This window comes from Peromyscus leucopus, chromosome 20 (genome assembly GCF_004664715.2).
Source record: "Peromyscus leucopus breed LL Stock chromosome 20, UCI_PerLeu_2.1, whole genome shotgun sequence".
Classification (NCBI taxonomy): Eukaryota; Metazoa; Chordata; class Mammalia; order Rodentia; family Cricetidae; genus Peromyscus; species Peromyscus leucopus.
Genome location: NC_051080.1, coordinates 37,908,146 through 37,934,337, shown reverse-complemented (window position 1 = coordinate 37,934,337; position 26,192 = coordinate 37,908,146). Strand labels below are relative to the sequence as shown.

Below are 26,192 nucleotides of genomic sequence, written 5' to 3'. Positions count from 1 at the left end.
TTCAAGTGGTTTCTGATGGGGTGGCCTTGATAGAACTCAGGCCTGGCTAAACCAAAGATGGGAGGCGCTCTATCACAAAATGAGTTTATTTACAATCAAAGTTAAGAGGCCTTTATCTGCCATTAGCCTGAGCAGGGGCCAGCATTAGGTGTGGCTCTTCACTTCTTCACAGGGTTTTTGGTTAATAAACCAGAGCTTCCTTAAGGGCCTTGGAAAGACACTCCCCAGGAACACATTGAGGAGAGAGGCTGAGCTGGCCACCAGGATCTGCTTTTGCCAACTGTGCGAGCATGGGGTGGGGAGGCCTGGACAGGCTCTGGAGCGTTTCCTTCCCTGAACCTCCTACCTTGGGGAGGGAGGCCTGAGGCTGGCCAGGGCTCTGCTCTCTTTCTATTGAAGGGAGGGGCCTGCCAGGCCGCCCATGACTGGGGTGGGCCTGGGAGCCACCGAGCAGCTAGAAGGAGTGTCATCCATCTATGTCCCAGCTGAAAAGGTGGTGCTTCACCAGCATGTCCTGAACACCCTCCTTCAGCGGCTGCTTCTCCTCCTGTGCACAGAACAGCCCCAGTCACGGGCAGGGACCACCCTGGAACCACACAGGTCACTTCTTCAGCCCAGACTGCACCACAGCCCTCCTGGCAAAGGCAATGCCAGGAACCAACCAGGCCACGTACGCACCTCTCTCTTAGCAGGAAGCTCCCAGTCCTGGGAGAGGCTGAAGGCAAAGCAGCAGAGGACACTAGGGACCAAGGAACAGTCTCTGGTCATTCTGGGCTGTTCTGCCAACCCACCAGCCTCTCATACCACCGAGTTCCAGGCCCTGCAGAGCTGCCCACTCACCTACCGGAGCTCACACTTGATCTGGACCCAGCCAGGGCTGCGCAGGAAGGACCAGGGCTGGTACCACTTCTCCACGGTGGGCAGGCTGGAGCAGAGGACCTCCAGCCACAGGTGGAGGACCTGTTCACTGAGAAGAAGACAAAAAGAGGATGGGGCCTGAGGACCTCAACCTGCAACCCCTTCCCGGAAGCTCCCGAGCACCCTCCACAAGAAGGCGAGGCCTCCAATGGGTCCAGAATTCCTGAGGACTTCCCCGCAACCCCGGCTCTGCCCCGTGGGGTACTCTTTGAAGGCCTCTCCGTCTCTATACTTACTTGAGCCCCACACAGATAAGGGAGCGGAGTTTGACGTCCATTTGTGCGTGTGCCGCATCGTGGGTCACATTCACAGACTGCACAGCCTGAGAAGGGCACAATGTCACTCAGTGCCCAGTGGCTGGCCAGAGAGGTCTCAAGAATACTGGCAAGTGTCCTAACTTACCCGGTACAGCAACTCCTCGGGGGTCAGGACTTTGCCATCTTCATCCAACCTGCAAGAACAAGAGTGCCATCACTGGCTGCCGTGCTGGGCACTGGCAGGTGGCACGGGCACTACCTGTGTACCTGTAAGTCTTACAGAGCACCAAGCGGGAGTACACAGAGTCAAAGTCTCTCTCGACTTCCCGGCCCGCGGCCTGTGGTGGACAAGATACAGTGTGAGGGCGGGGACGGTGAGCACAGGCCACCACCCTGCAAGCTCCTTCCCACCACCTCCAGGAACCCAGGGAAGGACTGAGGTGAGCACCAGGGCACCTCAGGGCCGGGACTCAGAAGGCCTTGTTGCCAGCAGCGATTACCTCCTCAATAAACAGCCAGGGATGGCAGGCCCCTCCAAGCAAGGATGGCTTCTTCAGTCCATGTTCAAATAGGGCCTTGAGGGCTGGGCAGAGGGTCCCTCGCACGAGGTCTGTGACTCCTTCTGTCACAGAGTCGTCCCCCGCAATGGAGTACTGGTGGAGAGAAGGTGTGAGAAGCCCTAGCCTGACACCTGCAGCCAGCCACCCTCCCCTGTTCTCCTGGCAGCTCCCCTAAGCCGGGGCCTTGGGACATGGACCTGATAGGAGGATGCTCCCACACAGCTACACGGAGTAGCTCCACACTCTCACCTCTTTGCTCCGTTCATCCAGGACCTCCACAAACTTGGCTGGAAACCAGCCTGTGGGAGGAAGCAGCCCCGTGAAGAGCAGCAACGGCCATCCCAGCCCTCCTACCCGAGGTTTGAGAGCAAGGGGCTCCCCAGACCGCCCAGACCCCTGAAGTAGGCCAGGCATGCCAAGAGCAAGGGGAAAGAAAGCCCAGCTCCTTCCGAGGCCAGGGCAGAGGAAGGCCTGGCACAGCGGAGGAAGTCCTCACCTCTCAGGCCGTTCAGCTCACCCACCCAGCAGTGCTCATCCTTCTGAGAAATAATCTGCAGCACAAGACAGGACAGGGCTCAGGGCCGACACAAACCACCCCAGGTCCTCAGCACCCGCCAGGCTGACACCAAGCATGCTCGGCGGCAGCATCCGCTCTCGGCAGGGAAGGTGGGGAGCAGGCCCCAGGCCCCCACACACCGTGATGATGTCATTTTTTCGGAAGCCCAGCTCATCATCATCATGCCGCTCAAAGTCCAGCAGAGCCTTGGCCCGGCGCCGGTGGCTACGTAAGCATGCCACGTAGTTCTCGTGGTCCCGCTGGTGGCTCTCCATGCTGTAGTCTGGGGTCAGCTCCTGCCCGGAAAGGAAAGGCCCACCATGGAGGAGGAAGCCTCAGTACCAAGAATGGGCTGGGGAAGGGGAGCCCCAAACTGAGTCCGGGAGCCTGCCACTCACCACACTACAGTTCTTGGGGTCTGTGCATTGGAAGTGGCGCGCCACACGCAAAATGGCTTCACGGAGGTCAGCGACCAGCTCTGTCTGCTTGATGTTCTTGGCCTTGAGAGCCTCCAGGTCGTCCTCCCCTAGGAGGCACACGGGAACGGTGACCGGCCCTGCCCAACCTCTAGAAGCGCCCGCGCAGACCCACACTGGTGCTCACCAAAGAGCAGGGAGGTGATGCCGGACTTCCTCCGCTGAGTCCTACGCCGCACAACCTGTGGAGAGGGAAGCCGCTCAGCCGTGGCCGAAGAAACCACTCAGGAAAGGAAGACACTGACTTGCTGTGTCTCAGTGGACTCTGAGATCAAATCGTGTCTTCAGCTCAGGCAAGGGCAATGTCCCCCTCACTAGCCAGTCCAGGAATGCATGTCACCGAGGAAGCCTAGGTCCCCCCCCTAGTGGCCGCCTGCTTGTCTAACTGGGCCACTGCAGGCCTGTGCAGAGCTGGGTGGAACGGAGAGTGGCTCAGCATGGAAGGGGCGGTCTGTTTCCTACAGCCCCTCACTTGGGCTTCCTTGGGAACTCCATGATTTAGTCAAGACAGGGCCTCCCACGCAGCCCACCTGAGAGAGGTTGGTGGTGGTGGCACTCGTGCCCATGGTCTGGCCTTGGTCTGCGATGAGGTAGGCCAGGTGCTTGCGGCGCTGGGTCTCCACAGCCACATCGGTGAGGGAGCCAGCCAGCCGCATGGCCTCTCCCAGCAGCAGCTCCGCATCTTCCATCTGTGCTGGGATGTCTGACAGCGTGTTGAAGATGGAGGCCGAGTTCTCTGACTGTATCAGCTCTTCCTCCTGGGGTGGGGTGGGGTGGGAGAGGAAGGGAGCATGGCCCTGGCACCCTCCCCAGAAGCCCGTGTCCTTCAGCAGACCCAGGAAGCTCCATCCCCGAGCACACCCACACTCAGGGCTTCTCTCAGGCAACACTATGATGAGGGCTGGACTGACTATCACAGTGACTCCCAGGGCTGCTGTATTGGTGCACGCTCTCCCGTTCTCAGTCTGGAAGCTAGGTGGCCCAGGTCAGTGGGTAGGAGACTGCGAGCACCTTGAGGCGCAGCATGCCCAGGGTCGTCTGGAACAACACCAGGGAGCCCTCGTAGAAAAACAGGTCCCAGATGCGCAGCAGCAGTCTGATGTGCACCACGCTGGCGAAGGCCGTCAGGAACCAGTGCAGTGTGATCAGGGACAGCTCTGCCAACAGACACCAAAGCCACGGGGGCTGGGGCCAGGCTGTGGCCTACAGAGAGCATCCTGGGCAGGAGCCAGCTCCCAGAGAGCAGCAGAGGGGAGGGGAAGGGAAGGGGTCAGCATACAGAAGACAAGAGCAACATAAACCACAGGAGCCTCTGCCTACAGCCTGGCCATCAGGCTCTGCTGCCTCGAAACCCCCGAGCTCAGAGTTGGCACTACCACCTCGGGATCCCGGGATCTTGGGGGAAGGAGGCAGCCAGGTCTCACCGATGTCATGTTCCTGCAACAGTTTGTCCAAGCGAGGCAGGTACTGAACGATCAGGTGGCGCAGGACCCGCTGGTCAGTCTGGACACCCAGCAGGGTCGTGCTGAAGTAGGAAGCAGGCAGCAGGTCCTCGATAATGGCACACATCATCCAGAAGGCATCCTCCTCCTCCAGGAAGAGCAGGAGGCAGGCAGCCACCTAGAGAGAAGGGACGGGAGGCTTCTACCTAAGAACTCATGTGAGTCAGAGAAGCTGCCTCATTCCAGAGTGGCTGCTCAGGAAAGGCTCTGGGGGACACTTCCTGAAGGTGTACCTTTTCAGGCTGGTTGAGAGGGCCCCTGGGAAAAGAAACACGTTCCCGTGGCCCTCCTTGGGGACTCCCAGGTCAATCCCTGCCTCCCATCCTTACGGCACCTCAAGGGAGAACACCCACCACGGGAGGCCTGGAGAAGACCCTGGCTGCCTCCCAGGCTGCTCACCATGCCTGTGCCCTGGCAGTAGCCAATCTCTGGGTAGAGCCAGGCCAGTGCTCGGAGGACTCTGCGCAGACGGGGCACCCCGATGCTGTTCACGTTGGCAAAGCAGGCATTGCTGGGCATGGTGCGGAGCAGGTCCTTCTCAATCTGCCAGACCCCCACCCCACCCCACAAGACCTTGTTGGATGCAATGGCAGACCGACACCCACCCAGTCAGGGAGAGAAGCTGTCGGGGGTGGGCTTCTGTCCCATCAATGGGGATTCCTTATGGTCCAGGCCAAGGCTAGCCCTCCCTTCTCCAGAATTAGAGCCCATCAAGTAGGGAACTGAGCCCACACCAGCCGCCACCTGGGAACCTCCTGCCTGACCCAGATCTGTATTTAAAATTCCCTGCTCTTCCTAACGTGGAGCCATCTCCTCCATGTCCTCCCACACACTTTAGATAACTTTCCCTGCCGCACTGAAAGACCCAGAAAGGAGCACGTTTACTCCAGGCCACATTCATGAGTCGGCAGGGCTGCCGACCCTGCCAAGGAGACCAACAAGGGGCATCAGAGGCGACCCCTCCCTCTTGCCAGGGCATACAGGCCCTGCCAAGCAGCTCCTGCTGACCAGCTAGCCAGCTGTCCCGTGTTACCTGCTTGGCAGCGACGGTCTCATCATTGGAGCTGTTCTTCACAATCTCACGGTAGGACAGCTCCGAGTTCGTCTTCTTCTGCAGCGCCCCAGAGAGCCGCATCCACAGCTGGAGAGGGAAGTCACACAGCAGTTTCTTTTGTGACAGGTCAGGGCACTGTGAGCGCTCCGTGGGGTCCTTGTCTCTGTGGCCATCTCACCTGTGGCCTCATGCCGTGTGGGATGCCGGCCAGCACTAGGGAGCGGAGTTTCTCAGAGCGGGGGAGGGAGACTGCAATCTTGTCCCAGGTGAGATCCCCCACGTCATGGTTGTGGGTAAACTCCAGGTGGGCCTGCCACCGCAGCCTCTGAGGGGGGTCCTCCACCAGGGGTGCACCTGCCATCTGGCTGCATCCGGGCTCAGAACCTTCCACCGAAAGAGAACAGAGGAGGGAGGAAAACGTGTTCCTCACTCCACGCTCCCCACAGCAGCCCTGTCTGTCCTGATGGGGCTTACTGCTGTGTCCAGGCCAGATGGCTCCACTGCCCACAGTCTTTCGTGAGCTCTAGCCACACGGTCTTCTTGGTGGCAAGGAGGCCCAAAGCAGCCCCAGACCCAGAAGCCAGGTCTCCATCCTCCAGAGGCTCGAGAGGCTCCGTGTACCCTAAACGCCAACTTCAACCCATCACACACACAATGGGCTTTGTGTGTGTGTGTGTGTGTGTGTGTGCGCATGCGCGCGTGCACACACACATGGGTGCGATAGTGCAGGTGTAGAGGTTGGGACAACTTCTAGGAGTCACTTCTCACCTTCCACCACATGGGTCCCAAGGACTGGAATCCGCTCACCAGGCTTGGTGGCAAACACCTCTACCCACTGAACCATCTCACCGGCTCTGGATTTTCTTGCGCCTTGCCTAACCCCTGACTACTGACCCATACCAGGACACCAACCTTTGCCTCTAAGGGCCATGGCAGTGGCCATCTCACTGGCCTCCACAGCAGTCACATGGACCTTCCAGGACATGTCAGATCACGTCACCGCTCAGGCTCAAGACCAAAGGCCTTCTGGCTCCATCACCTGCTCCTCTGTCCTCGACTCTCCCCTCTTTCTTCTTACCCCCTGCACTCCATTCTTCACCAAACCCATTCACTCCGGGACCTTTGCCCCTGCCGCTGCCCTTCCCCAGTTCTATCCCCCCCCCCTAATCTCTATTCAAAGTCTTCCCTTCTGAAAAGCCTTACTTAACTGCCTTATATGTAATGTTCTACCTCCCATTGCTACCCATGGAACGCTCTTCACAGGTCTTCTTGCCCCCAGCATACTCTATTTCTGTTTGACTACGGCCTGTCTCCTCACCAGATGGGAACTCTGTGGTCAAGACCATCTTTGGGGACATAAATGGGAAGAAAGCACAGGCACCATAGCTTCATGAACCCCTGGAACTCAAGAGGACGAAGTCTGCGGCCAATACAATCTGTATGGTGAGGCCTGCCTGCAGAGCCTCCTGGGCACTCCCCCTAAGCCAAGCTCTTCCCCTAGTTCTTAAGAACTTCGACCTTGGCAACATTACACAAAGAAAATGCAAAAGTCCTAAGTGTGCATCCTGATGGGTGTCAAAAAAAATGCCAAAACACTGTTCCACATGTGGTCATGAACACCCTGGACTCTAGATCTAGTGACCTATCAAAACACAAATGATTTCCATCATTCTAGAAAGTTCTCTGTGACCCTCTCAACCTGAGGTTTTAACTTCCATCTTCTTGCAAATGACAATACCAAGGAAAACTAATGCCTGAGTTAGAAACGTGAGTGATGTGAAGCTGAGTGCTTCAGCTGAAGGAAGCAATCCTGCTATTCCTGCTGGCAGGCCATTATGGATCTGGCAGATGGCCTTCCCAACCAGCTGGAGCATCTAGTCTGATGCCCTCTTATAGAAAAATGGCTATGCCAGGTGTGGTGGCTCACACCTTTAATGCCAGCACCCGGAAGAGAGGCAGGTGGACCTCTATGAGTTCGAGGCCAGCCTGGTCACATAGTGAGTTCCAGGACAGCCAGAGATCTGTAGAGAGACCCTGTCTTAAAAAAGAAAAGAGGTGGTGTGGAAGAGATGGCTCAGTGGTTAAGAGCACTGACTGCTCTTCCAAAGGACCTGGGTTCTACTCCTAGCAACCACATGGCAGCTCAGAGCTGTCTGTGATTCCAGTTCCAGAGGACCCAACACCCATGGCAAAACACCAATGCATATAAAATAAAAATTAAAAATTTAAAAAAAGAGGCTACAAAAATATCACAGTCAGTTGTAATATGATACTATGAAACCATTAAAAATGTGTAATGTTTAAAAACACAGAAATGCTCTGGGTGTAACGTGTGACATTTCACAGTGTCAGGAAAAGAACACTTTACGCAGCAGCAGCTTCCTCGAATTGTGGGACTACAGGTTCTTTTTTTAAACACCCCCCCCCACCCACACACACACAGGATTTCTCTGTAGCATGGGCTGGCCTGGAATGTGCTTTGTAGCCCAGGCTGGCCTCGAACCTCCCGAGTGCTGGGATAAAGATGTGCACCACCACCGCCCGGCCTTCATTGCTTTAATCTTTATCCCTTTCCTCGCTGTTTAACTTTACTACAATACACATAACTGCTGTATTATGTAAAGATCAATAAAATTTATCTCAAAAAAAAAGTTCCCACAAACTTACATCACTCTTAGATGTACTCTGTCCTAAATTCCTTAAATGACACCCCCAGACCTCAGAGGTCACATGCAGTGGAATGCAAAACCCGGGGCCAGGCTCCTCCCGAGAACATCAGTACGGTCACACGGAGGGGGCTGTGTCTTACCTTCCTTGTCCACACGGAAACCAAACTCATCATAGCAGAACTCCGGTTGCTCTGCAGACTCTTCCTTCTAGAACCAGGATTAGGAAGCAGGTTGTCTGTCCTCCACAGTGAAGCAGTTCCAAAAGATGCCACCCATACGGCTGACTGCTCACACCCACCCTGATAAAGGTGGCCCTTCTATGAGGCCTTCTCTGGCCACCATTAAAGTAGAAAGGGTCACTACCATGACTGAATTCTCCCGTGTCTCCCTAACAGTCTTCCTCCTAGCTAATGACTGAGTCCCACAGGCTCAAGACACTAAAATGCCATCTCTGGTAGTGAGCCTGTGACCTTCTGTGAATGTGGAGTGGGTCGTCTAGTCCCAGAATACTCGCAAAGGTGCATCTCTTCATGAAAGGCATGGGAGCATGGCAGGCTGGTGCCTGGCTATGCTAACTGCTATACCTGTGTGTACTTGGCCAGGATCTCCTGGGGCCATATGCTGGGAGTCAGGGCGGAGAAAGGGCCACTGGCAGAAGGCATGTGGTTTCCTACAAAGATCAGAGAGAACAATCAAGAGAAGCAGGAACACCAGGCATGGTGGCACACACCTTTAATCCCAGCAGAGGCGAGGCATCTGAGTTTGAGGCCAGCCTAGTCTACATAGTGAGTTCTCGTTCCAGGCCAGCCAGGAGTACATCATCAGACCCTGTCTCATAAAAAAAAAAAAAAAAAAAAAAAAAAAAATCACAAAAAAGACTGGCTATACAGAGTGGGCTGATGAGGCTGGAAGAGAAATCTAAAGATGAGCACTGTGGAAAAGCAGCAGCATGTCCAACAGAGAAACTCAGACTCCCCCACCCCACCCCAGTTTTGAGACAGGGTTTTTCTGTGTAGCAGCCCAGTCCTGGAACTCGCTTTGTAGATCAGGCTGGCCTTAAACTCAGAGATCCCCTGCCTCCCGGGTGCTAGGACTAAGGTCGTGCACCACCACTGCCCAGGCTAAACTCAGACTCTTGACCTCCTTCCCTACCACTGTGGGAGGATTCACAGCAGAGGAGCATGAGCTGGAGACGGAAACAGAGAAGACAGTTTCAGTTGCTGACCCAAGAGCCCAAAACCTTCTCTTTCCCCTCCCCTCCTCTCTAGTATGGATCGGTTTTCAGTTGTTTGAGCTGTTTTTGAGAAAAGGTCTCACAGCTCAGATTGCCTTTGAACTCTCTGTGCTGGGGTAGGCCGTCAACTCTTCATCTTCCTCTGCCTCAGTAGAAGGCTAACTAGGAAACGAGTCAGCTCCAGCACCAGCTCCTGGTGGGTGCAGGCCTTGTCCCCACCTGACATCATGTGCAGTAGACGGGAGCAGGTCCTCACGGATCCAGGCTTAGATGGTCATCACTGGCGTCTCTGACTGTCATGAGGCTCCTCAGACTTCATCCGCCCTGTCAGGACAACAAAGGGGATGTTGGTTGTTGCACATCACTCCTCCATCCTGGAAGGAGAGTCATCTCCATCCAGTCCACTGCTCAACTAGGAGATGTCTACCGTCATTTTCCTCTTTCTTTTTTGTTTCATTTTTTCAAGACAGGGTTTCGCTTTGTAGCCCCAGCTGTCCTGAAATTTGCTTTGTAGACCATGCTGCATGAATTGTATACTTCAGAGCTCACCGTCTACACCACAATGAGGTGGTGGCGCACGCCTTTAATCCCAGCACTCGGGAGGCAGGGGCAGGTGGATCTCTTGAGTTGGAGGCCAGCCTGATCTACAGAGCGAGTCCCAGGACAGCCAGAGCTGTTATACAGAGAAACCCTGTCTCAAAACAAACAAACAAACAAACAAAAACCAACCAAAATGAAAAACAAAAGAGAGAGAAGGAGGATATCTCTCTGGGTAAGGGAGGAAGGGTTGTCTTCTGGAGATCTGGATTCTGACATCAGTTCTGCCAGTCTCTGCTTGTTCAGGCCTTAGGGAAGTACATTTCACTTCTTTGAATCTCAGTTTTCTTACCCATAAGATGGACACGACCACTTACACCTTACAAAGACCATGAAGATTAACTAAGGCAATGCAAATGAGGCCCTCAAGCACACCATCTGACTTAGCACCAGGAAACTGGGGATCCTAGTAACTTCTAGAAAATGACTGTTGATATCTGAGCCTCGGGTCCAGCCTGTAGTACATTAAAAACTATTAAGCCATATGAAATTGCTGGTCCTCATGTATGATAGCTACAAAACCAATGTCAAATGGTTCGATGCAATGTATGCCCAGATGAGACCCTAAGACAACACATAACCATGAAGGAGGTGATCGGGTTGTTTCTTGAGGATGAACCGAGCATCTGGGCATGGTGACAAATCCCAGGAGGCAGAGGCAAATAGACTTCTATGAGTTTGAAGCCAGCCTGGTCGATATAGCGGGGTCCAGGCCAGCCACAGCTACACAGTAAGACCCTGTCTGAAAAGGAGGAGGAGGAGGAGAAAATAGGGCAGAGCAAAAGCACGGAGGAAAACCAGTTGTTTAAAGTGGAGGAAATGGTATCTGCAGTGGAGGGCAGAGGGGCCGGAAGACAATTCTCAATCAGCAGCTCCCTTCTCAGCAGCCTCCTACTCACTTGCCACTCAGCAAAAACGACTGAGCCCTGAGCCAGGCAGCCCAACAGTGAACAAGGTCAGGCTGTTGCGGTGTAGCTGACAATCAGACATGAGACAAAACCAGGTGGGATTGTGAGTCTCCGAAGAGAGGGGCTGTCTGTGTCACATCAAAAGAGGCTGTGAGAGCTGAGCAAGGGTCCAAGGGAAGCAAGGGGTCCAGGCCTGGACTTCACTGAGAGAGAGATCCAGGTGCAGGGAGCGGCCAATAAGCTCAGAGCCTGGGGTGCAGTGAGGGGATCGGAGTGACAGGGAGCAACAGCAGGCGCCAAGGGCACCTCATCCTGACAACAGGCCTCTGACCTTCATTCTCAGAGTGAGAGATCAGGAGGTTCTGAGCAGCCATGAAGAAAAATCTGATTAGGGTTGGATAAGCTCTCCAGATGCCCAGAGGTCTATGGGGACTTCAGGCAGGAGCAGACGGCCCAGGGTAGGAGATGATGTGGGCTTTGCCTGGGTGAAAGCACTGAGAAGTGGTCAGGTTGTGGATGCGTTTTAACAGGCTGCGGGTGTCAGCTCTGCATTTTGAATGCATGTGTGGATCGTGCCATTTCCATGTATGTTGTATATATGGATACGTATACTTCTTCAGGCCTTCCTTAAGCCTCCCAGACGTGATACTGCTAAGCTAGGCAGGCAGGTTTTTCAGCTTCTAGTTGCTATGGAAAATTCCCTGAAAGTACCCATCTGAGAACTGACAGAAGTAGCCCAAGGGGTAAGTCACATCTTGGCTACCTGGTCTCTGACTGCACTCTGTCGCCACGGGGGTGTTAAGAAGAAACTAGAAAACCCTAACTGATGCAGCTACCTCTGAGGTGCTCTCAAGAAATTGTAACAATTAAATGCACGTGCTTAAAGGAACCAGTCCTGATGATATATATCCCCCACTAATTTACCAATCCCATAATTTCCTGGTAGACAAATGTGCCACTGTATGTAGGCACATAGGTACTGCTCATGTCCTGTGGTCTCCTGACATGGACTGGAGGGAACTAGACCCTACAAGAAAGCAGGACTTCGGTCACACAGGGAGTTTTCTGCAGACATCTGCCAGCAAACACAGGCTGAGCCACAAGGGAAAAAACCCTGATTTCTGGTTGCACTTAGGATCCTGAGACCACTACTTCTCTCTAAAGAGACGAGGTAGACGAGGTAGCACTACAGATAACCCGGGAAGAGCAGCTCAGAGCTGGGAAAGTCGGAGAAAGGCTAAAGGAGGAGTCAGCATGGCACTAGAGGTGCTCCCGGCACCTACAGGGTGGCTCAAAACCAGGAGATCCAGGGTCTTCGTCTGACCTCCCTGGGCACCAGGCGTACATACATACATGCAAAAATACTCATATACATAAAATAACCTAAAAAAGAAAATTTAAATAAAAATACATTTTAATAGAAGATTTCATAAAATAATAAAATAAAAGTTGGATATTGCCACTATGACAGTATAAAGGGCTTAACCTTTAAGAGATGATTAGGTGTGCGCACATCTTTAATCCCAGCACTTGGGAGACAGAGGCAGGAGATCTTTGAGTTCGAGGCCAGCCTGGTCTACAGAGTGAGGGAACAGAGGCAGGAGGATTGCAATTTTAAGTTCAGCTCATCTATATAATGGGATCCTGGCTCAAAACAAACCAAAGGTGGTTGGACTCTTAAAGCCATTAGACAGTGGGATGTGGCGTCTACTGCTCTTGGATTTTTTGTTACATGTTTTATAATCTAGCCTACGTTGTCCAGGCTGGTCTTAAACTTTTGGACTCAAATGATCCTTCCACCTCAACTTCAAATGCTGGCACTATAGACATATGCCACTATGCCCAGCTTGGTCTTGATTTTTTATGTTATTTTCTTTGGAAGTATTTGAGACTACAACTATTTGAGACTTCAGACTTTTTCAGAATTTGGAAAATTTAAGTAGACTTTATAAGGGAAGTATCCCTAATTGGAAAATCTGAAACTCTATTTGTCTGTCTATCTATCTATCTATCTATCTATCTATCTATCTATCTATCTATCTATCTATTTTTAGAGATAGGATCTCTCTATATATCCCTGGCTGTCCTGGAACTTGGCTATGTAGACTAGACTAGCCTCAACTTCACAGAGATTTGCCTGTCTCTACCTACACTGGGATTAAAGGGATGCACCACCATATCTGGCCTGAAACTTTTTAAGCATGAGAAACACTCAAAAACTCTAAGAACACTTGCTGCCCTTCCAGAGAACCCAGGTTCAATTCCTAGCACTCGCACAATGGTTCACAACTATCTGTAACTCCAGTTCCAAGGGATCCTATGCCCTCTTCTGGCCTCTGAGGGCACTTCATGTATATGGTGCACAGATATATATTTGACATAAACACCTATACACATAAAACAAAATAATAACTTAAATTTAAAATTTTTTAAAGATCTTTTTATGAGTATTGGTGTTTGCCTGCATGTGTGTATACCATGTGTGTCTCTGGTGCCCAAGGAGAACAAAAGGGATCCGATTCTCTGGTACTGGAGTTTCAGATAGCTGTGAACCATCACATAGGGTTCTGGGAGTTGAATCTGGGTCCTCTACAAGAGCGACAAGTGCTCTTAACCACCAAGACATCTCTGCAGCACAAAATAATAATTCAAATTTAATGTGCAGTGTGGTGGTACAAGTCTTTATCCCAGCACTCAGGAAGCAGAAACAGGTAGAAATCCACAGGTTTGAGGCTAGCCTGGCCTATACAGTGAGTTCTGACCTGGCCTTACTGTGAGTTCCAGGTCAGCCAGGACTACACAGTAAGACTCTATCTCCAAATTAATTAATTAATTAATTAATTAACTAATTATGGGTAATGTTATAGTACACATATTATAATTAGAAATAATTACAACTTGGTAATTGCACTGGAATAAGACAGGTGCAGGTCTCTAAGCCTTTCTTCCTCTGGTGGCAAAACTACTACTCACCACCTCAAATTTCCTTCTTTGGGGAGTTAATGTTTATGCAAAATCAAGTGGAGAAAAAGCGAGGGGCGGAAGTGCAAATAGCTCGTCTGTAACTGTGAAAAGGACGCCTTTCCCTCTCATTTGTAGGTAACACTTTACCAACCAGCACAGCTTGAATTTGACATCTTAGCAACCTAGGAAGACATGAGCTTCTTAAACTGCTAACCGATAAAGCCATCACTTTTCAAGTTATTGTAGGAAGCCACCCTCCCGCCAACAGTCTAAATAATCACTGGAAAATAACTCACTGCCTGGAAACCAGAGCTGGCAAGCCCCAGCTTTATTCTGCAAAGGCTGGTCAAGGTACCCCTGGTACCCAAGCTTTCACATGGGGCTGCAGACGATTCCCAGCATGCTGACATGAAATAGTTTTCTAAAAACAAAAGACATAAAAGCAGCCTACAGGAAAAGAGATGCTTACCAAGGAGAAGAGCAAAGTACAGCCATCTGCAAAAAACACTCCTAGGGGAAAAGATGCCATTTCCAAGCCTATTTTTCACAACGCTTCCATGTCTCCTGAGTTCTGTGCAAATGCCCACAGGACCATCGTACCCACTGGCAACACAGTAAAATGTAAACACAAATGAAAGACTGAAGTTGCAGCAAGTGGACAAGTAAGCTCTCCGGCAGATGTGGGAGGAGGCAAGACAACTGGCTATGCAGCTACAAGACCTTGTCATAAAACCAATAAACCCGAGTCTCCAGATTAGAAACAGCCATTAGGTTTATTATGTATGACAAAGGAAATTCTGGACTCTTCTTTAAATTTTGTTTTGTTTTGTTTGTTTGTTTGTTTTTGAGACAGGGTCTCACTATGTGGCACTGGCTGGCCTGGAGATTACTATGTAGACCAGGCTGGCCTTGAACACACGAGATCCACCTGCCTCTGCCTCCTGAATTCTGGGGAGAAGATGTGTGCTGTTAGGACAAAAACAACTTGAAGAAGTAAGGGTATATTTCATTTACACTTCTAGGAAACAGTTCATCACTGAGGGAAGTCAGGACAGGAATCCAAGCAGGGCAGGAACCTGGAGGCAGGAGGTGGTGATGCACTGGCCATGGAGGAATGGTGCTTTTCTAGCTTTCTCTTTATGGCTTGCTCAGCCTGCTTTCTTGTAGAACCCAGGACCACCAGAAATGGGAAGGGCCCTCCCACATCACTAATTAAGAATTATAATTTCCCTATCTTATGGAAACATTTCCTCAATTGAAGTTCCCTCCTCTCAGGTGATTCCAGCTGTGTCGAGGTGACATAAAACTAGCCAGCACAGCTCCTAACCAACCTGCCCAGACAGACGTAATAGCTACCATTCATCGCAGGCTTTCTCCGTGCCAAGAACTCTAATAAGCGGAGCTAGATTAAACCTGCAGAGGCCAGCCAGGAGTAGTGGCGCATACTTTTAATTACAGCACTCAGGAGGCAGAGGCAGAAGGCAACGACTCTGTTAGTTAAGGCCAGTCTGGTCTACAGAGTGAGTTCTGGACAGCCAGGGCTATGCAGGCCAGCCTGGTCTACACAGTGAGTTCTGGACAGCTAGGGCTATGCAGGCCAGCCTGGTCTACACAGTGAGTTCTGGACAGCCAGGGCTATGCAGGCCAGCCTGGTCTACACAGTGAGTTCTGGACAGCCAGGGCTATGCAGGCCAACCTGGTCTACACAGTGAGTTCTGGACAGCCAAGGCTATGCAGAAAGACTGTCTCAAAAACAAACAAACAAAAATTCGAAGATATGCAAACAACAACAAAACCAGGGCCTACATTTCACGTAAAATAGAAGGTACAGTAAACTGGGCAGTAGGTAGAATTTCACTTAATACTCTTGTATCTTTCTTTTTCTTTTGTGTGTGTGTAAGGTCTGCATGTGTCTGTCCAGTACACACGTGCCTGTGTTAATGCCAAGTATTTTTCTCTATTGCTTTTCACTTTTTAAAAAGATCCGTTTAATTTTAAGTATATGGGTATTTTGCCTATATGTACATCTAAGTATCATGTGTGTATAGTGCCTTTGAGGCCAGTAGAGGGAATCAGATCCCCTGGTACTGGAGTTAGATCGTTCTGAGTCACCATGTGAGTACTGGGAATCGACTCCAGATCCTCTGGAAGAGCAGCCAGTGCTCTTAACCACGGAGTAATTGTTCCATTCACCTCCCTCCTCTTTTTGAGACAGGTTCTCTCACTAAACCTGGAGCTCACCAATTCAGCAAGACTAGTTGGGCAGCAAATCCCAGAGGCCTTCCTGTCACCCAGCACTGGGATTATAGGTGTTCAGTTTTGTGTGTTGTTTTGTTTTGTTTGTTTTGTTTTTTGAGACAGGATTTCTTTGTGTAGCTTTGGAGCCTGTCCTGGAACTCTCTGGCCTCGAACTCACAGAGATCCGTCTGCCTCTGCTTCCTGAGTGCTGTGATTAAAGGCATGCGCCACCACTGCCCAGTTTGCCTGGCTTTTTATATGGGTGCTGGGGACTTGAACTCAGGTCCTTACACTTATACAGAAAACACTTAACTGACTGAGCAATCACTCCAGTCTCACCTTTGATACAGCTAATGCAACAGGCATAGGTCTATAATCCCAGCACTGGGGAGGATAAGGAAGGAGGACCAAGAGTTTGAAGCCATTTAGGGCTACATAACATTTGAGACCAGCTTAGGCTACATTAATATTGTTTCAAAAAATAAACCAGAGTCTAGAGAGACGGCACAGCTGTTAAGAGCGCTGGCTGCTCTTCCGGAGAACCTGGGTTTGATCTGATTCCCAGAACCCACATGGCAGCTCACAGCCATCTGCAATCTTCAGTTCCTGGGGATCAATGCCCTCGGGCCTCTGAGGACACCAGGCATGCACGTGGCACATAAACATACATGCAGGCAAAACATTCATACACATAAAATATTGCTTAAAAATAAAATAAAAATAACAAGTGTTTTAAAATATCAAACAGTGAGGCTGGAGAAGTAGCCGTAATCAGTAGAACACTTGTCCTGAAATTATGAGGACCCGAGTTTGGATTCCAGAACCGGATAAAACCAGACACAATAGGACCTGTCTGTCTTCCCACCACTTTCCTAACGCCTCCTGAAACTGATTTTTCTTAGAACCCGATGCTAACAAGGAGCCAGTATCGCCTACGTCAACATTACAGATCTCTCTGGCGGGACCGCCACCTCCGGTCTGGTCCCCTCCCCATCCACTAGCTTACAACCACACGGTCCTTTTTAAATGGACCCAATCATTTCCTTCCACTCTCCAACCTTTTTGCTTCCTTTCAAAGAAAAGCTATCACTGGGTGTGGTGGCGCACACCTTCAATCCCCAGGGTCAGTTGAGGCTAGCCTGGTCTACATAGTGAGTTTCAGGGCAGCCAGGGCTATGTAAAGACCCTGTCTCAAAAAAAAAAAAAAAAAAAAAAAAAAAAAAAAAAAGGCCTAAATTTGTTACCTTCCTTATACTGGATGAGCTAAGGCCCTGTAGCCTCCACCACAGTATATTTCCCCAGATACTGGAACCTGTTTGCTTCCTCTCAGAGCATGGTGCCGGGATATAGCGGCCATCGGTGCCAACCTTCTAGAACCAGTCCTTCCCAACACACCCCAGTGACCCTCGCTGAAAACACGTTATTATCCCACCACCTTTTAAGTCCCTGTGGTGACATCCGAGGTAAACCCCACTTTCTCAACGGCCTCCTCTAAAACCTGCGTTAGCAGAGGAGCACAGCGCTTCTCCACTCACTCCTCCAGCTCCGGCTCCCACAGGTCTGCTACCGGGGCTGCCGTCCCTTCCTTAAGTCAATATTTCCTCTGTGGCCAGGGATAGAATGTTCTTTCAGGCCAGAGAGGTGTGGCCGTGTAACACAGAACACACACTGGGCAAACACAAGCCAGGCAAGGAGGAACCTCCCCTGGAGCAGATGCCAAGGAACAGGCTGCCCCTGCCTGTTCAGCAGCCAAGAGAAAAGCAGCCCTCCTATAGGAACTTGCTTAGGCTCACGACCATCATCCCTCCATGGCTCATTCCTCTGTATTTACAGCTTGGCAGTATCCGGCTGCTAGTGAAGAAACCAAAGCCAGGTATCTGCATAGCCCATCTATGCCACCAGTAAGGGAGTGAAAATGAAACGTGTTAGCTAACTGAAGGAAGCTCAACATTCAAGTATCCCTAATAAATAGCTAGGTGGTTTTGAGGAAAATAAAGTTACTTGAGGGCCGACTAGAGAAAAAAATACTGAAATTTTTTTTTTTTTTTTAATTTATAGTAACATAGGGAGTCTGGTAATATAGCTCAATTAGTAGAATGCTTGCTTAGAATGTAGGAAGTCCTGGGTTCGATCCCCAACACCACACAGAAACAGCATATGGTGTGTAAACTGGTAACCTCAGTACTCTAAAAGTGGGAGCAGAAGGATCAGAAATTCAGAGTCATCTTTGGCTACAATCTAGGCCAGCCTGGGATAGACATATATAAGACCTTTTCTAAAACAGATGAAAATAAACTAAAAATACAAATTGGGGCTAGAGGGGGTAAATCAGTCATTAGTGTGTGCTGCACAAGCATGAAGACCCAAGTTTGGACCCCCAGCACCCACACAGGAAGCCAGACATGGCAGTGTTTATCTCATGACTATTTTGCATGCCTGCCTTCTGTAATATCTTAGGTTTTTGTGATAGTTCTTCATATTCCATACTTGGTAGGTGTGATTTAAAACCCTAGCAGTCAGGTTGAGGGCTGGGGACTGTGATTGGGAAGAGTGCTAGCCTAGCATGCATGAATGCATGAACCCTGCTCTCCACCCTCAGCACTGCAGAATAAGTAAGACCAATCAGGCCCATATACCTAAATATCCCACTGTAAGAATAACATCACTACACTGAAATAACCCTAACTCCCGAATGAACCTTCCTGCCTTAGCTGCCATGTCTAGTCCTCTGTTCATGCACCTTCTGAACAAAGCCGAGGAGCAATCCACATACAATTTATCTTCACTGTGGTTGAAAGCTTCATCACGCCATCTCTAACCGACTTGCGCTTTTTTTCTGTTCTTTGTTCTGTTTCTGTTCACACTGTGCAGCCCAGGCTGTCCTGGAATTCACTCTGTAGACAACCTGGCTGGAACTTGTGGTAACCCTCCTGCCTCAGCCTCCTAAGTGCTGGGATTACATGTGTGAGGCATATGCAGAGGGTCTCATTCACTTTATATCATATTTCCTTCAGCATTAATTCAAACTCCCCACAATCCTGATGACCTCTGGGGCTGGTCATGGCCTAAGAAGAGTTGAGGTCAAAGCTGCAGTTGGGCTGATGAAGTAGCTCTGTGATGGCATGCCGGGCACGCACAAGGCCCTGGGTTCCATCCACAGCACTGCCAAAGCAAAGCAACAAAACTGGGGGTGGGGTGGGGGAGTGGAGGACTGGAGACATGGCTCAGTGGTTGTGCTGGCTAGTTCTACCTCAATTTGACACAAGCTATACTCATCGGAGAGGAGGGAACCTCAACTGAGAAAACGCCACCAGAAAATCAAGCTGTACGCAGACAAGCCTGTAGGTCATTTTCTTTTTTTCTTCTTTTTTTTAAATCAAGACAATTTTTTCATTCATTTTTAATTGATCACCACATTGTAGGTGGTGCCATCCCTGGGCTGGTAGTCCTGGGCTGTATAAGAAAGCAGGCTGAGCTTATCTGTCAACATTTTCTTTATCTGCTTTACTGACATGTTTTTAAAAGCACTTGCAAATTAACTCACTCTTTTAAACTTTGTGGCTTAGCTTGCCTGTCTTAACAACTAGACTCTAGGGTCTCACCACTTTCCTAGTCATTTCATAGTTTGGGTTTCATTCCCCTTCCAAAGTGTGATTTAAGGGGCTGGAGAGATGGCTTCACAATTAAAAGCATTGGCTACTCTTACAGAGAACCCAGATTGGATCCCTATCACCCACATGGCAGTTCAAAACTGTCCATAACTCCAGTTCCAAGGATACAATGCCTTTTTCTATCCTCTAAAGGTACCAGGCACACACTCATACATATAAAATAATTAAAAATTAAAAACAGGGGGATGGAGAGATGGCTCAGTGATTAAGAGCACTGTCTACTCTTCCAGAGGATGGGGATTCAATTCCTAGCACAACTGTCTGTAACTCCAGTTCCAGGGGATCCAACACCCTCATACAGACATATATGCAGGCAAAACATCAATGTAAATGAAATAAAAGGAAAAAAATTAAAAACGAAGTAGGATTTAGGGTCAGTGTGATGGCTCTGTGGATAAGGGCACTTGCTGGCAACCCCAAGAACCTCGAGTTTAATTCCAAGGAAGTACTTGGTGAAAGAGAGAAATGACTCCTACCAAGTTGTCCTCTAACCTCTAACTTGTGCTTGTGCACACACAAACAAAATAAGCAAGCAATTGTTTTTTGTTTTGAACATGGTAGCACACACCTTTTTATTTTTGTTTCTTGAGACACGGTCTCTCTATGTAGTCTTGGCTGTCCTGGAACTCACTATGTAGACCAGGCAGACCTCAAACTCATGGAGATACACCTGTCTCTGCCTACTGAAATTTGGGATGCCACTATGCCCATTAGTAGCAAACCCAGCATTTAGAAGGCAGAGGCAGGGGCATTGGTCAGGGCCACAGAGTGAGACTCTGAAAAAAAAAAAAGAAAAGAAAAGAAAAAATAAAGAAAGAGAAATGTGGTACTTTGTGTATGCTCTAACAAATAAAGCTTGCCTGAAGATTAGAGGGCAAAGCCAGCCACTAGTCAGCCACAGAGGTCAGGAAGTGATGGCACACACCTTTAATCCCAGCACTAGGGATGTTGAAACAGGAAGTGATATGGATGGGTGGAGCAAAGGAATATAAGGCAGGAGGAGACAGGAGCTCAGTCTTTTTGGGAGGAGTTGGTGAGGTAAGAAGTGGCTGTGGCTTGTTCCTTTGTCTCTCTGATTGTTCAGCATTTACCCTGACATCTGGCTCCAGATTTTTAATTATAATCAATTAGGATTCGTGCTACAGAGAAAGAGTGAGCAAGATTTAGCCATCACTCCAGCCATGGGCCACACTGCTCTTTCCAACTTTCCATTGCATAGCTCACAACACACTATTTTTATCCCCTCTCCAGATGACTTTTTTTAATTATCCTATTTTCTTCTCAGATACTTAGATTTCAAGGTTTAAGATAATTTTAAGGCCTTATGTTTCTTTTACTCCTATACTAAATTAGCTGAAAAGTCTACTAACTTTGCCACGAGACACCTCCAGCATCCTGTTTCCACTGCCTTAGTCCATACTCTCCCTGCCTCTGTTCTGGTCCACCGTGAATATTTCCTAACAGGTTTTTGTGCCTCCAGACTGTCTTCTACTCACAAGCAATAAATTAGTCTGGCTGGCAGCACAGTCCTGTAATCCCAGCTCCTTCGGAAGGAATAGGAGGATGACACTTTCAAGGCTTGCTTGGGCTACAGAGCAAGTTCAAGGCCAGTTTGGACTATTCACGGTAAATAAAAAGTTTAAAAAAGAAAAAAGGAGCTGGAGATAGAGCTCAATGGTAGAACACTTGCCCAGCAAACATGAGATCAAGTTCCATCCCCCAGTATGGGGAACTAGAGAAGGAGGCACTACAAACAGATTAATATCCCAAGAAGCACAGCTGAATACATGTGCTCCCAACCTACTTCAGCCAGAAGTCATTTTGGGATGTTCAGTCCCTTCTCTGTCTTAAATTTTTATTTATATGCATATGTTTGTGTTTATGTGAGTGTATACCACATGTATATTGGTACCCTAGGGGCCAGAAGAGAGTGTTCAGAGCCCCTGGAGCTGGATTTAACAGGCAAGTATTGGGAACCAAACTCAGGTCCTCTGGTAGAACAAAAATGCTCTTAACTGCTGAGCCCTCCATCTCTCTAGTCCATCAGCCTTATTTTCTGAGACAGGGCCTGTCACTGAAGCTTACCTTTTAGTTAAACTGGCTGGTCACCAAGCCCCTGGGATCTGCCTGTCTCTGCTCCTCAAATGCTGGGTTATAGATGTTGTCTTAAGAGTTTTATTGCTTTGAAGAGACACCATGACCACAGCAACTCTTATAAAGGAAAACATTCAACTGGGGCTGGGTACAGTTCAGAGGTTCAGTCCATTACAGCCATGGGAGGAAGCATGGTAGCATGCAGGCAGACATGGTGCTGGAGAGATGGCTGAGAGTTCTACATCTTGATCCACAGACAGCAGGAAGTGACAGTGAATGACACACTGGCGAGGCTTGAACTTCTGAGACCTCAAAAGTCCACCCCCTAGTGACATACCAACAAAGCCACACCTACTCCAACAAGACCTGCTGTGGGATGTCATTCTGTATGCTGTGAATATGTGTTGCTCTGATTGGTTGATAAATAAAATGCTGATTGGCCAGTAGCCAGGCAGGAAGTATAGGCAGGGCAAGCAGACGAGGAGAATTCTGGGAAGAGGAAGGGCTTGAGTCAGGAGTCCCCAGCCAGACACAGAGGAAGCAAGATAACAAGGCAGAACTGAGAAAAGGTACCAAGCCACGTGGCTAAACATAGATAAGAATTATGGGTTAATTTAAGTGTAAGAGCTAGTCAGTAATAAGCCTGAGCCAATGGCCAAGCAGTTATAATTAATATAAGCTTCTGAGTGATTATTTTATACGCGGGCCATAGAACTGCAGGGGCTTCGCAGGACTGGAGAAAACTTACAGCTACAAAGAACACACCTCCTAATAGTGCCGCTCCCTATGGGCTTACGGACTTTTATTCAAACCACCACAGATGTATACCACTGGCATGCCGAAGATCCCAATTCTGTCCCTCACACCTGTGCAGCAGGCACTTTACCCAGTGAACCATCTTCCCAAGCTCCTCATTTCCTTTCCCCCTCCCATTTTACTTATTGTGCACAGTCAACATAGAAGTCAGAAGACAACATGTAGAAACTGGCTCTCCCTTCTGCCACCTTTGTCCCAGGGACTGAACTTGGGCATCAGGCTTGGAGACATTGCCTTTACCCACTGAGCCGTTCGTCTACTTCCGTAATCCACTTTTGCATCAGTTTTTTTATATAATATTTTTTTAAATCTTATTTAGTTGCCAGGTGGTAGTGGCACATGTCTTTAATTCCAGCACTTGGGAGGCAGAGGCAGGTGGATCTCTGAGTTCAAGGTCAGCCTGGTCTACAGAGCTAGTTCCAGGACAACCAGGAACACACACACACACACACACACACACACACACACACTGGGGATATGTGGGGATGCTGTGAATGTATTGCTCTGACTGATTGATAAATAAAATGCTGATTGGCCAGGAGCCAGACAGGAAGTATAGTATAGGCGGGATAAGCAGAGAGGAGAATTCTGGGAACAGGAAGGCTGAGTCAGGAGTCACCAGCCAGACACAGAGGAAGCATGATGTACTGGTAAGCCACAAGCCACATGGCAACTTATAATTAATAGTAATGGGTTAATTTAAGATATAAGAACTGGATATCAAGAAGCCTGAGCCATTAGGCCAAACAGTTTAAATAATATAAGTGTCTGTGTGTTTATTTGGGTCTGAGTGGCTGTGGGCCCGGATGGGACTGGAGAAAACTCCAGCTACACACACACAAAAGCGGTCTCGAAAAACAACAAAAAAAGTATTTAGTTTATTTTATGTGTATGAGAGCTTTGCCTCATTTGTATGTCTATATACTATGTGTGGGCCTGGTGCCCACAGAGGTCTGGAGAGTGTTACATCCCCATCCCCAGTAGTTACAGACAGTCTGAAGTTACAGACAGTTGTAAGCCATAATGTGAGTGCTGGGAATCAAATTCTGGTTCTCTGCAAGAGCAAGAAGTTTCCTAACCAACAAGCCATCTCTCCAGCCCTGTCTGCACCAGCTCTCACCATGTACATCATGCTTCAGTTAAAGTAAGGCTGACTCAACTGCCTTTGTGCTTTTTCTTTATTGTTTCTTCTGCTTAGAAGGCTGCCCTGCATGTCCACTTTTTTCAGTTCTTCAGTACTCAGCTCTGAAATACCTCTTCCGTGATACTTTCCCTACTTCTGCCTCTCAGTATCTTCTATACTCACATAATGCCACACGCACCACAGCCTCGTTTAGCCAGCTGTGTACCTCATCTTTCCTAGCAGACTGAAGCTCTGTTCGAACTAAATCCTTCGGCATCTAGGACTTAAATTCGGGGTTTCCTAGAGATTAAATCAGCTGCCTGTGTTCTGAGTACTTAGTCACCTACTGTATGAAGCATCTACATGTATATACCTTCCTTAGTATTTTGAAGATTTGATGAAAAAAATCTATATTTACCTTGTTTAAACATGGTACAGTGAAAGAAGGCCTGAGTTTGATGATCTGTTCTGTCACTTAGCTGTGAGCCCTTTAAGCAAAACAATCTCTCAAAACCTCCATTTTCCTTTTTTGTTGTTGTTGTTTGTTTGTTTCTTGAGACAGGATCTCACTATATAGCCCTGGCTGTCCTAGAACTCACTATGTAGACCAGGCTGGCCTCAACCTCACAGATAACCATCTGTCTCTGCTTCCCGAGTGCTGGGATTAAAGATGTGCACTAACTACACTCAGCTAACCTCAGCTTTCCTATCAGTAAGATTAGGATAGAAAAGTACCTGCAGAGTAAGTGAATATGTACTTACCACCTCTAGCACCATGCTCAAGACCCTGGCTTTAATCCCAAACACTAGAACAAAACCTCTACCACATATTTGGCATGGAAACCCTATTTTCTTTTTTCTTTGGTTTTTCGAGACACAGTTTCTCTGTGTAGCCTTGGCTATCCTGGAACTAGCTCATTAGACCAGGCCTGCCTCTGCCTCCCGAGTGCTGATTTAACTAAAGACGTGTACCACCGCCCAGTGGAAACCCTATTTTCTAAAATGGACTGATACATTATAACCTACCCCACATCTTAACCTGTGACAATGACAATCCTCCTCACTGAGTGGTGGAGTTTTTATGCCCCCTCCTCTTGACACAAAGCAAACTTCTGTGACTATTTCAACCCAGGGAATACTGCAGAACTAACATTACGTAGCACCTAAGGTTTTGTTATAAAAATGCCAATGCACTTTCACCAATTTCCATGAGATGCTAGCACATCTACCACACACTGTGATTTAGGAAAGGTTACATGGGAAGGTCAAGTACAGATGGTCTAGGTCAGTCAAATAGGGTAAGATCCAGGTGGCAGCCACCATTAACATGTAACACTCAAGACATACATGTAAGGACTGTTTTTTAAGGAGGAGGAGGGGAGACAAAGTCTCAAACTGCTGGAGAAGATGGCTCAGGGGTTAGAGCACTGCTGTTCTTCCAGAGGCCCTATGTTTGATTCCCAGCACCTACACAGTGACTCACAACATCTGTGAGTCCAGTCCCTCAGGATCCAATGCCCTCTTCTGGCCTCTCTTGCACATGGTACATAAACATACATGGCCGGGCGGTGGTGGTGCACACCTTTAATCCCAGCACTCGGGAGGCAGAGCAGGGCAGATATCTGTGAGTTCAAGGCCAGCCTGGTCTACAGAGTGAGTTCCACAGTGAGCACCAAAACAACACAGAGAAACCTTGTCTCGGAAAAACAAAACAAAAACACATACATGCACATAAAACACCTATACATATAAAAAATTTTTTTATTTTAAAAGAAATACTTTTCGAAAGGGAAAAAGATGAGCACTGGCTGCTCTTCCAGAGGACCTGGGTTCAATTCCCAGCACCCACATGGCAGCTCACAATTGTCTGTATGTCACTTCAGTTCTAAGAGATGTGAGGCCCTCTTTTGGCCTCTGAGGACACCAGGCTCACATGGGGTGCATAGACATACATGTAGACAAAACACCCAAACACATAAAATAAAAATAATTTTAAAAAATTTTAAAGTTTTCACACCGTAGCCAGGGTGGCCTCACATTCACAGAAGTCCTGCCTCAGTTTCCCTAATACAGTGCTGGCAGTACACATGTGAGCTGCCACAGTGTGGCACTGAAAAGACCTTTTTCCTTTTGGTTTTTCAAGACAGGGTTACTCTATTTTACAGAGCCCTAACTATCCTGGAACTCAATTTGTAGATCAGGCTAGCCCACAACTCAAGAGATCCGCCTGCCTCTGCCTCCCGGATTAAAGGTTTACACCACCATGCCTGGCTGAAAAAACATTTGTTGACGTAATAAGTAAAGATAATGGATAAATGAGACCCCAAAGAATGGTAAACAGACAAAGGAGCTTAATACAAGCCATAGTGGATGAGTTATGTATATATAAACCACAGAGCAGAAGTCACTCTATTTAGGAAAACCAGGCAAAATATCTTGAGAGAAAGAAAGAGTTTGTTACCAAAGAAAAAAGCAGGATAGAGCCAAGGAATGGTGGCACATGTCTGTAATCACAGCACTTAGGAGGCAGCGGTAGGATGACAGACAGTTCAAAG

The 26,192-nt window shown here is 48.8% G+C and overlaps 1 protein-coding gene across 6 annotated transcripts in view; it reads right to left on the bottom strand.

The window, feature by feature from the left end:
• Positions 1 to 70: 70 nt before the first annotated feature.
• The window catches only part of Sgsm3 (small G protein signaling modulator 3), a 31,616-nt gene continuing 5,494 nt past the window's right edge, over positions 71 to 26,192 (bottom strand). For 2 of the 6 annotated variants that reach the window (XM_028871202.2, XM_037197687.1), the window contains exons 2-22: positions 9,446 to 9,550; positions 8,577 to 8,662; positions 8,133 to 8,199; positions 5,502 to 5,707; positions 5,303 to 5,410; positions 4,669 to 4,812; positions 4,192 to 4,387; positions 3,779 to 3,924; positions 3,298 to 3,525; positions 2,895 to 2,949; positions 2,690 to 2,817; positions 2,432 to 2,587; positions 2,232 to 2,286; positions 1,985 to 2,034; positions 1,676 to 1,828; positions 1,443 to 1,513; positions 1,321 to 1,369; positions 1,155 to 1,240; positions 845 to 967; positions 679 to 739; positions 71 to 547 (exon numbers count right to left, since the gene is read on the bottom strand). In XM_028871202.2, the coding sequence (XP_028727035.1) occupies positions 467 to 547; positions 679 to 739; positions 845 to 967; positions 1,155 to 1,240; positions 1,321 to 1,369; positions 1,443 to 1,513; positions 1,676 to 1,828; positions 1,985 to 2,034; positions 2,232 to 2,286; positions 2,432 to 2,587; positions 2,690 to 2,817; positions 2,895 to 2,949; positions 3,298 to 3,525; positions 3,779 to 3,924; positions 4,192 to 4,387; positions 4,669 to 4,812; positions 5,303 to 5,410; positions 5,502 to 5,707; positions 8,133 to 8,199; positions 8,577 to 8,662; positions 9,446 to 9,455 (2,259 nt within the window). In that variant the 5' untranslated portion in view covers positions 9,456 to 9,550 and the 3' untranslated portion in view covers positions 71 to 466. Of the gene's footprint in view, positions 587 to 678; positions 740 to 840; positions 968 to 1,154; positions 1,241 to 1,320; positions 1,370 to 1,442; positions 1,514 to 1,675; positions 1,829 to 1,984; positions 2,035 to 2,231; positions 2,287 to 2,431; positions 2,588 to 2,689; positions 2,818 to 2,894; positions 2,950 to 3,297; positions 3,526 to 3,778; positions 3,925 to 4,191; positions 4,388 to 4,668; positions 4,813 to 5,302; positions 5,411 to 5,501; positions 5,708 to 8,132; positions 8,200 to 8,576; positions 8,663 to 9,445; positions 9,551 to 26,192 lie in introns of all 6 variants that reach the window. The other 4 variants (XR_005089650.1, XR_005089652.1, XR_005089651.1 and 1 more) reach the window with 4 other exon arrangements.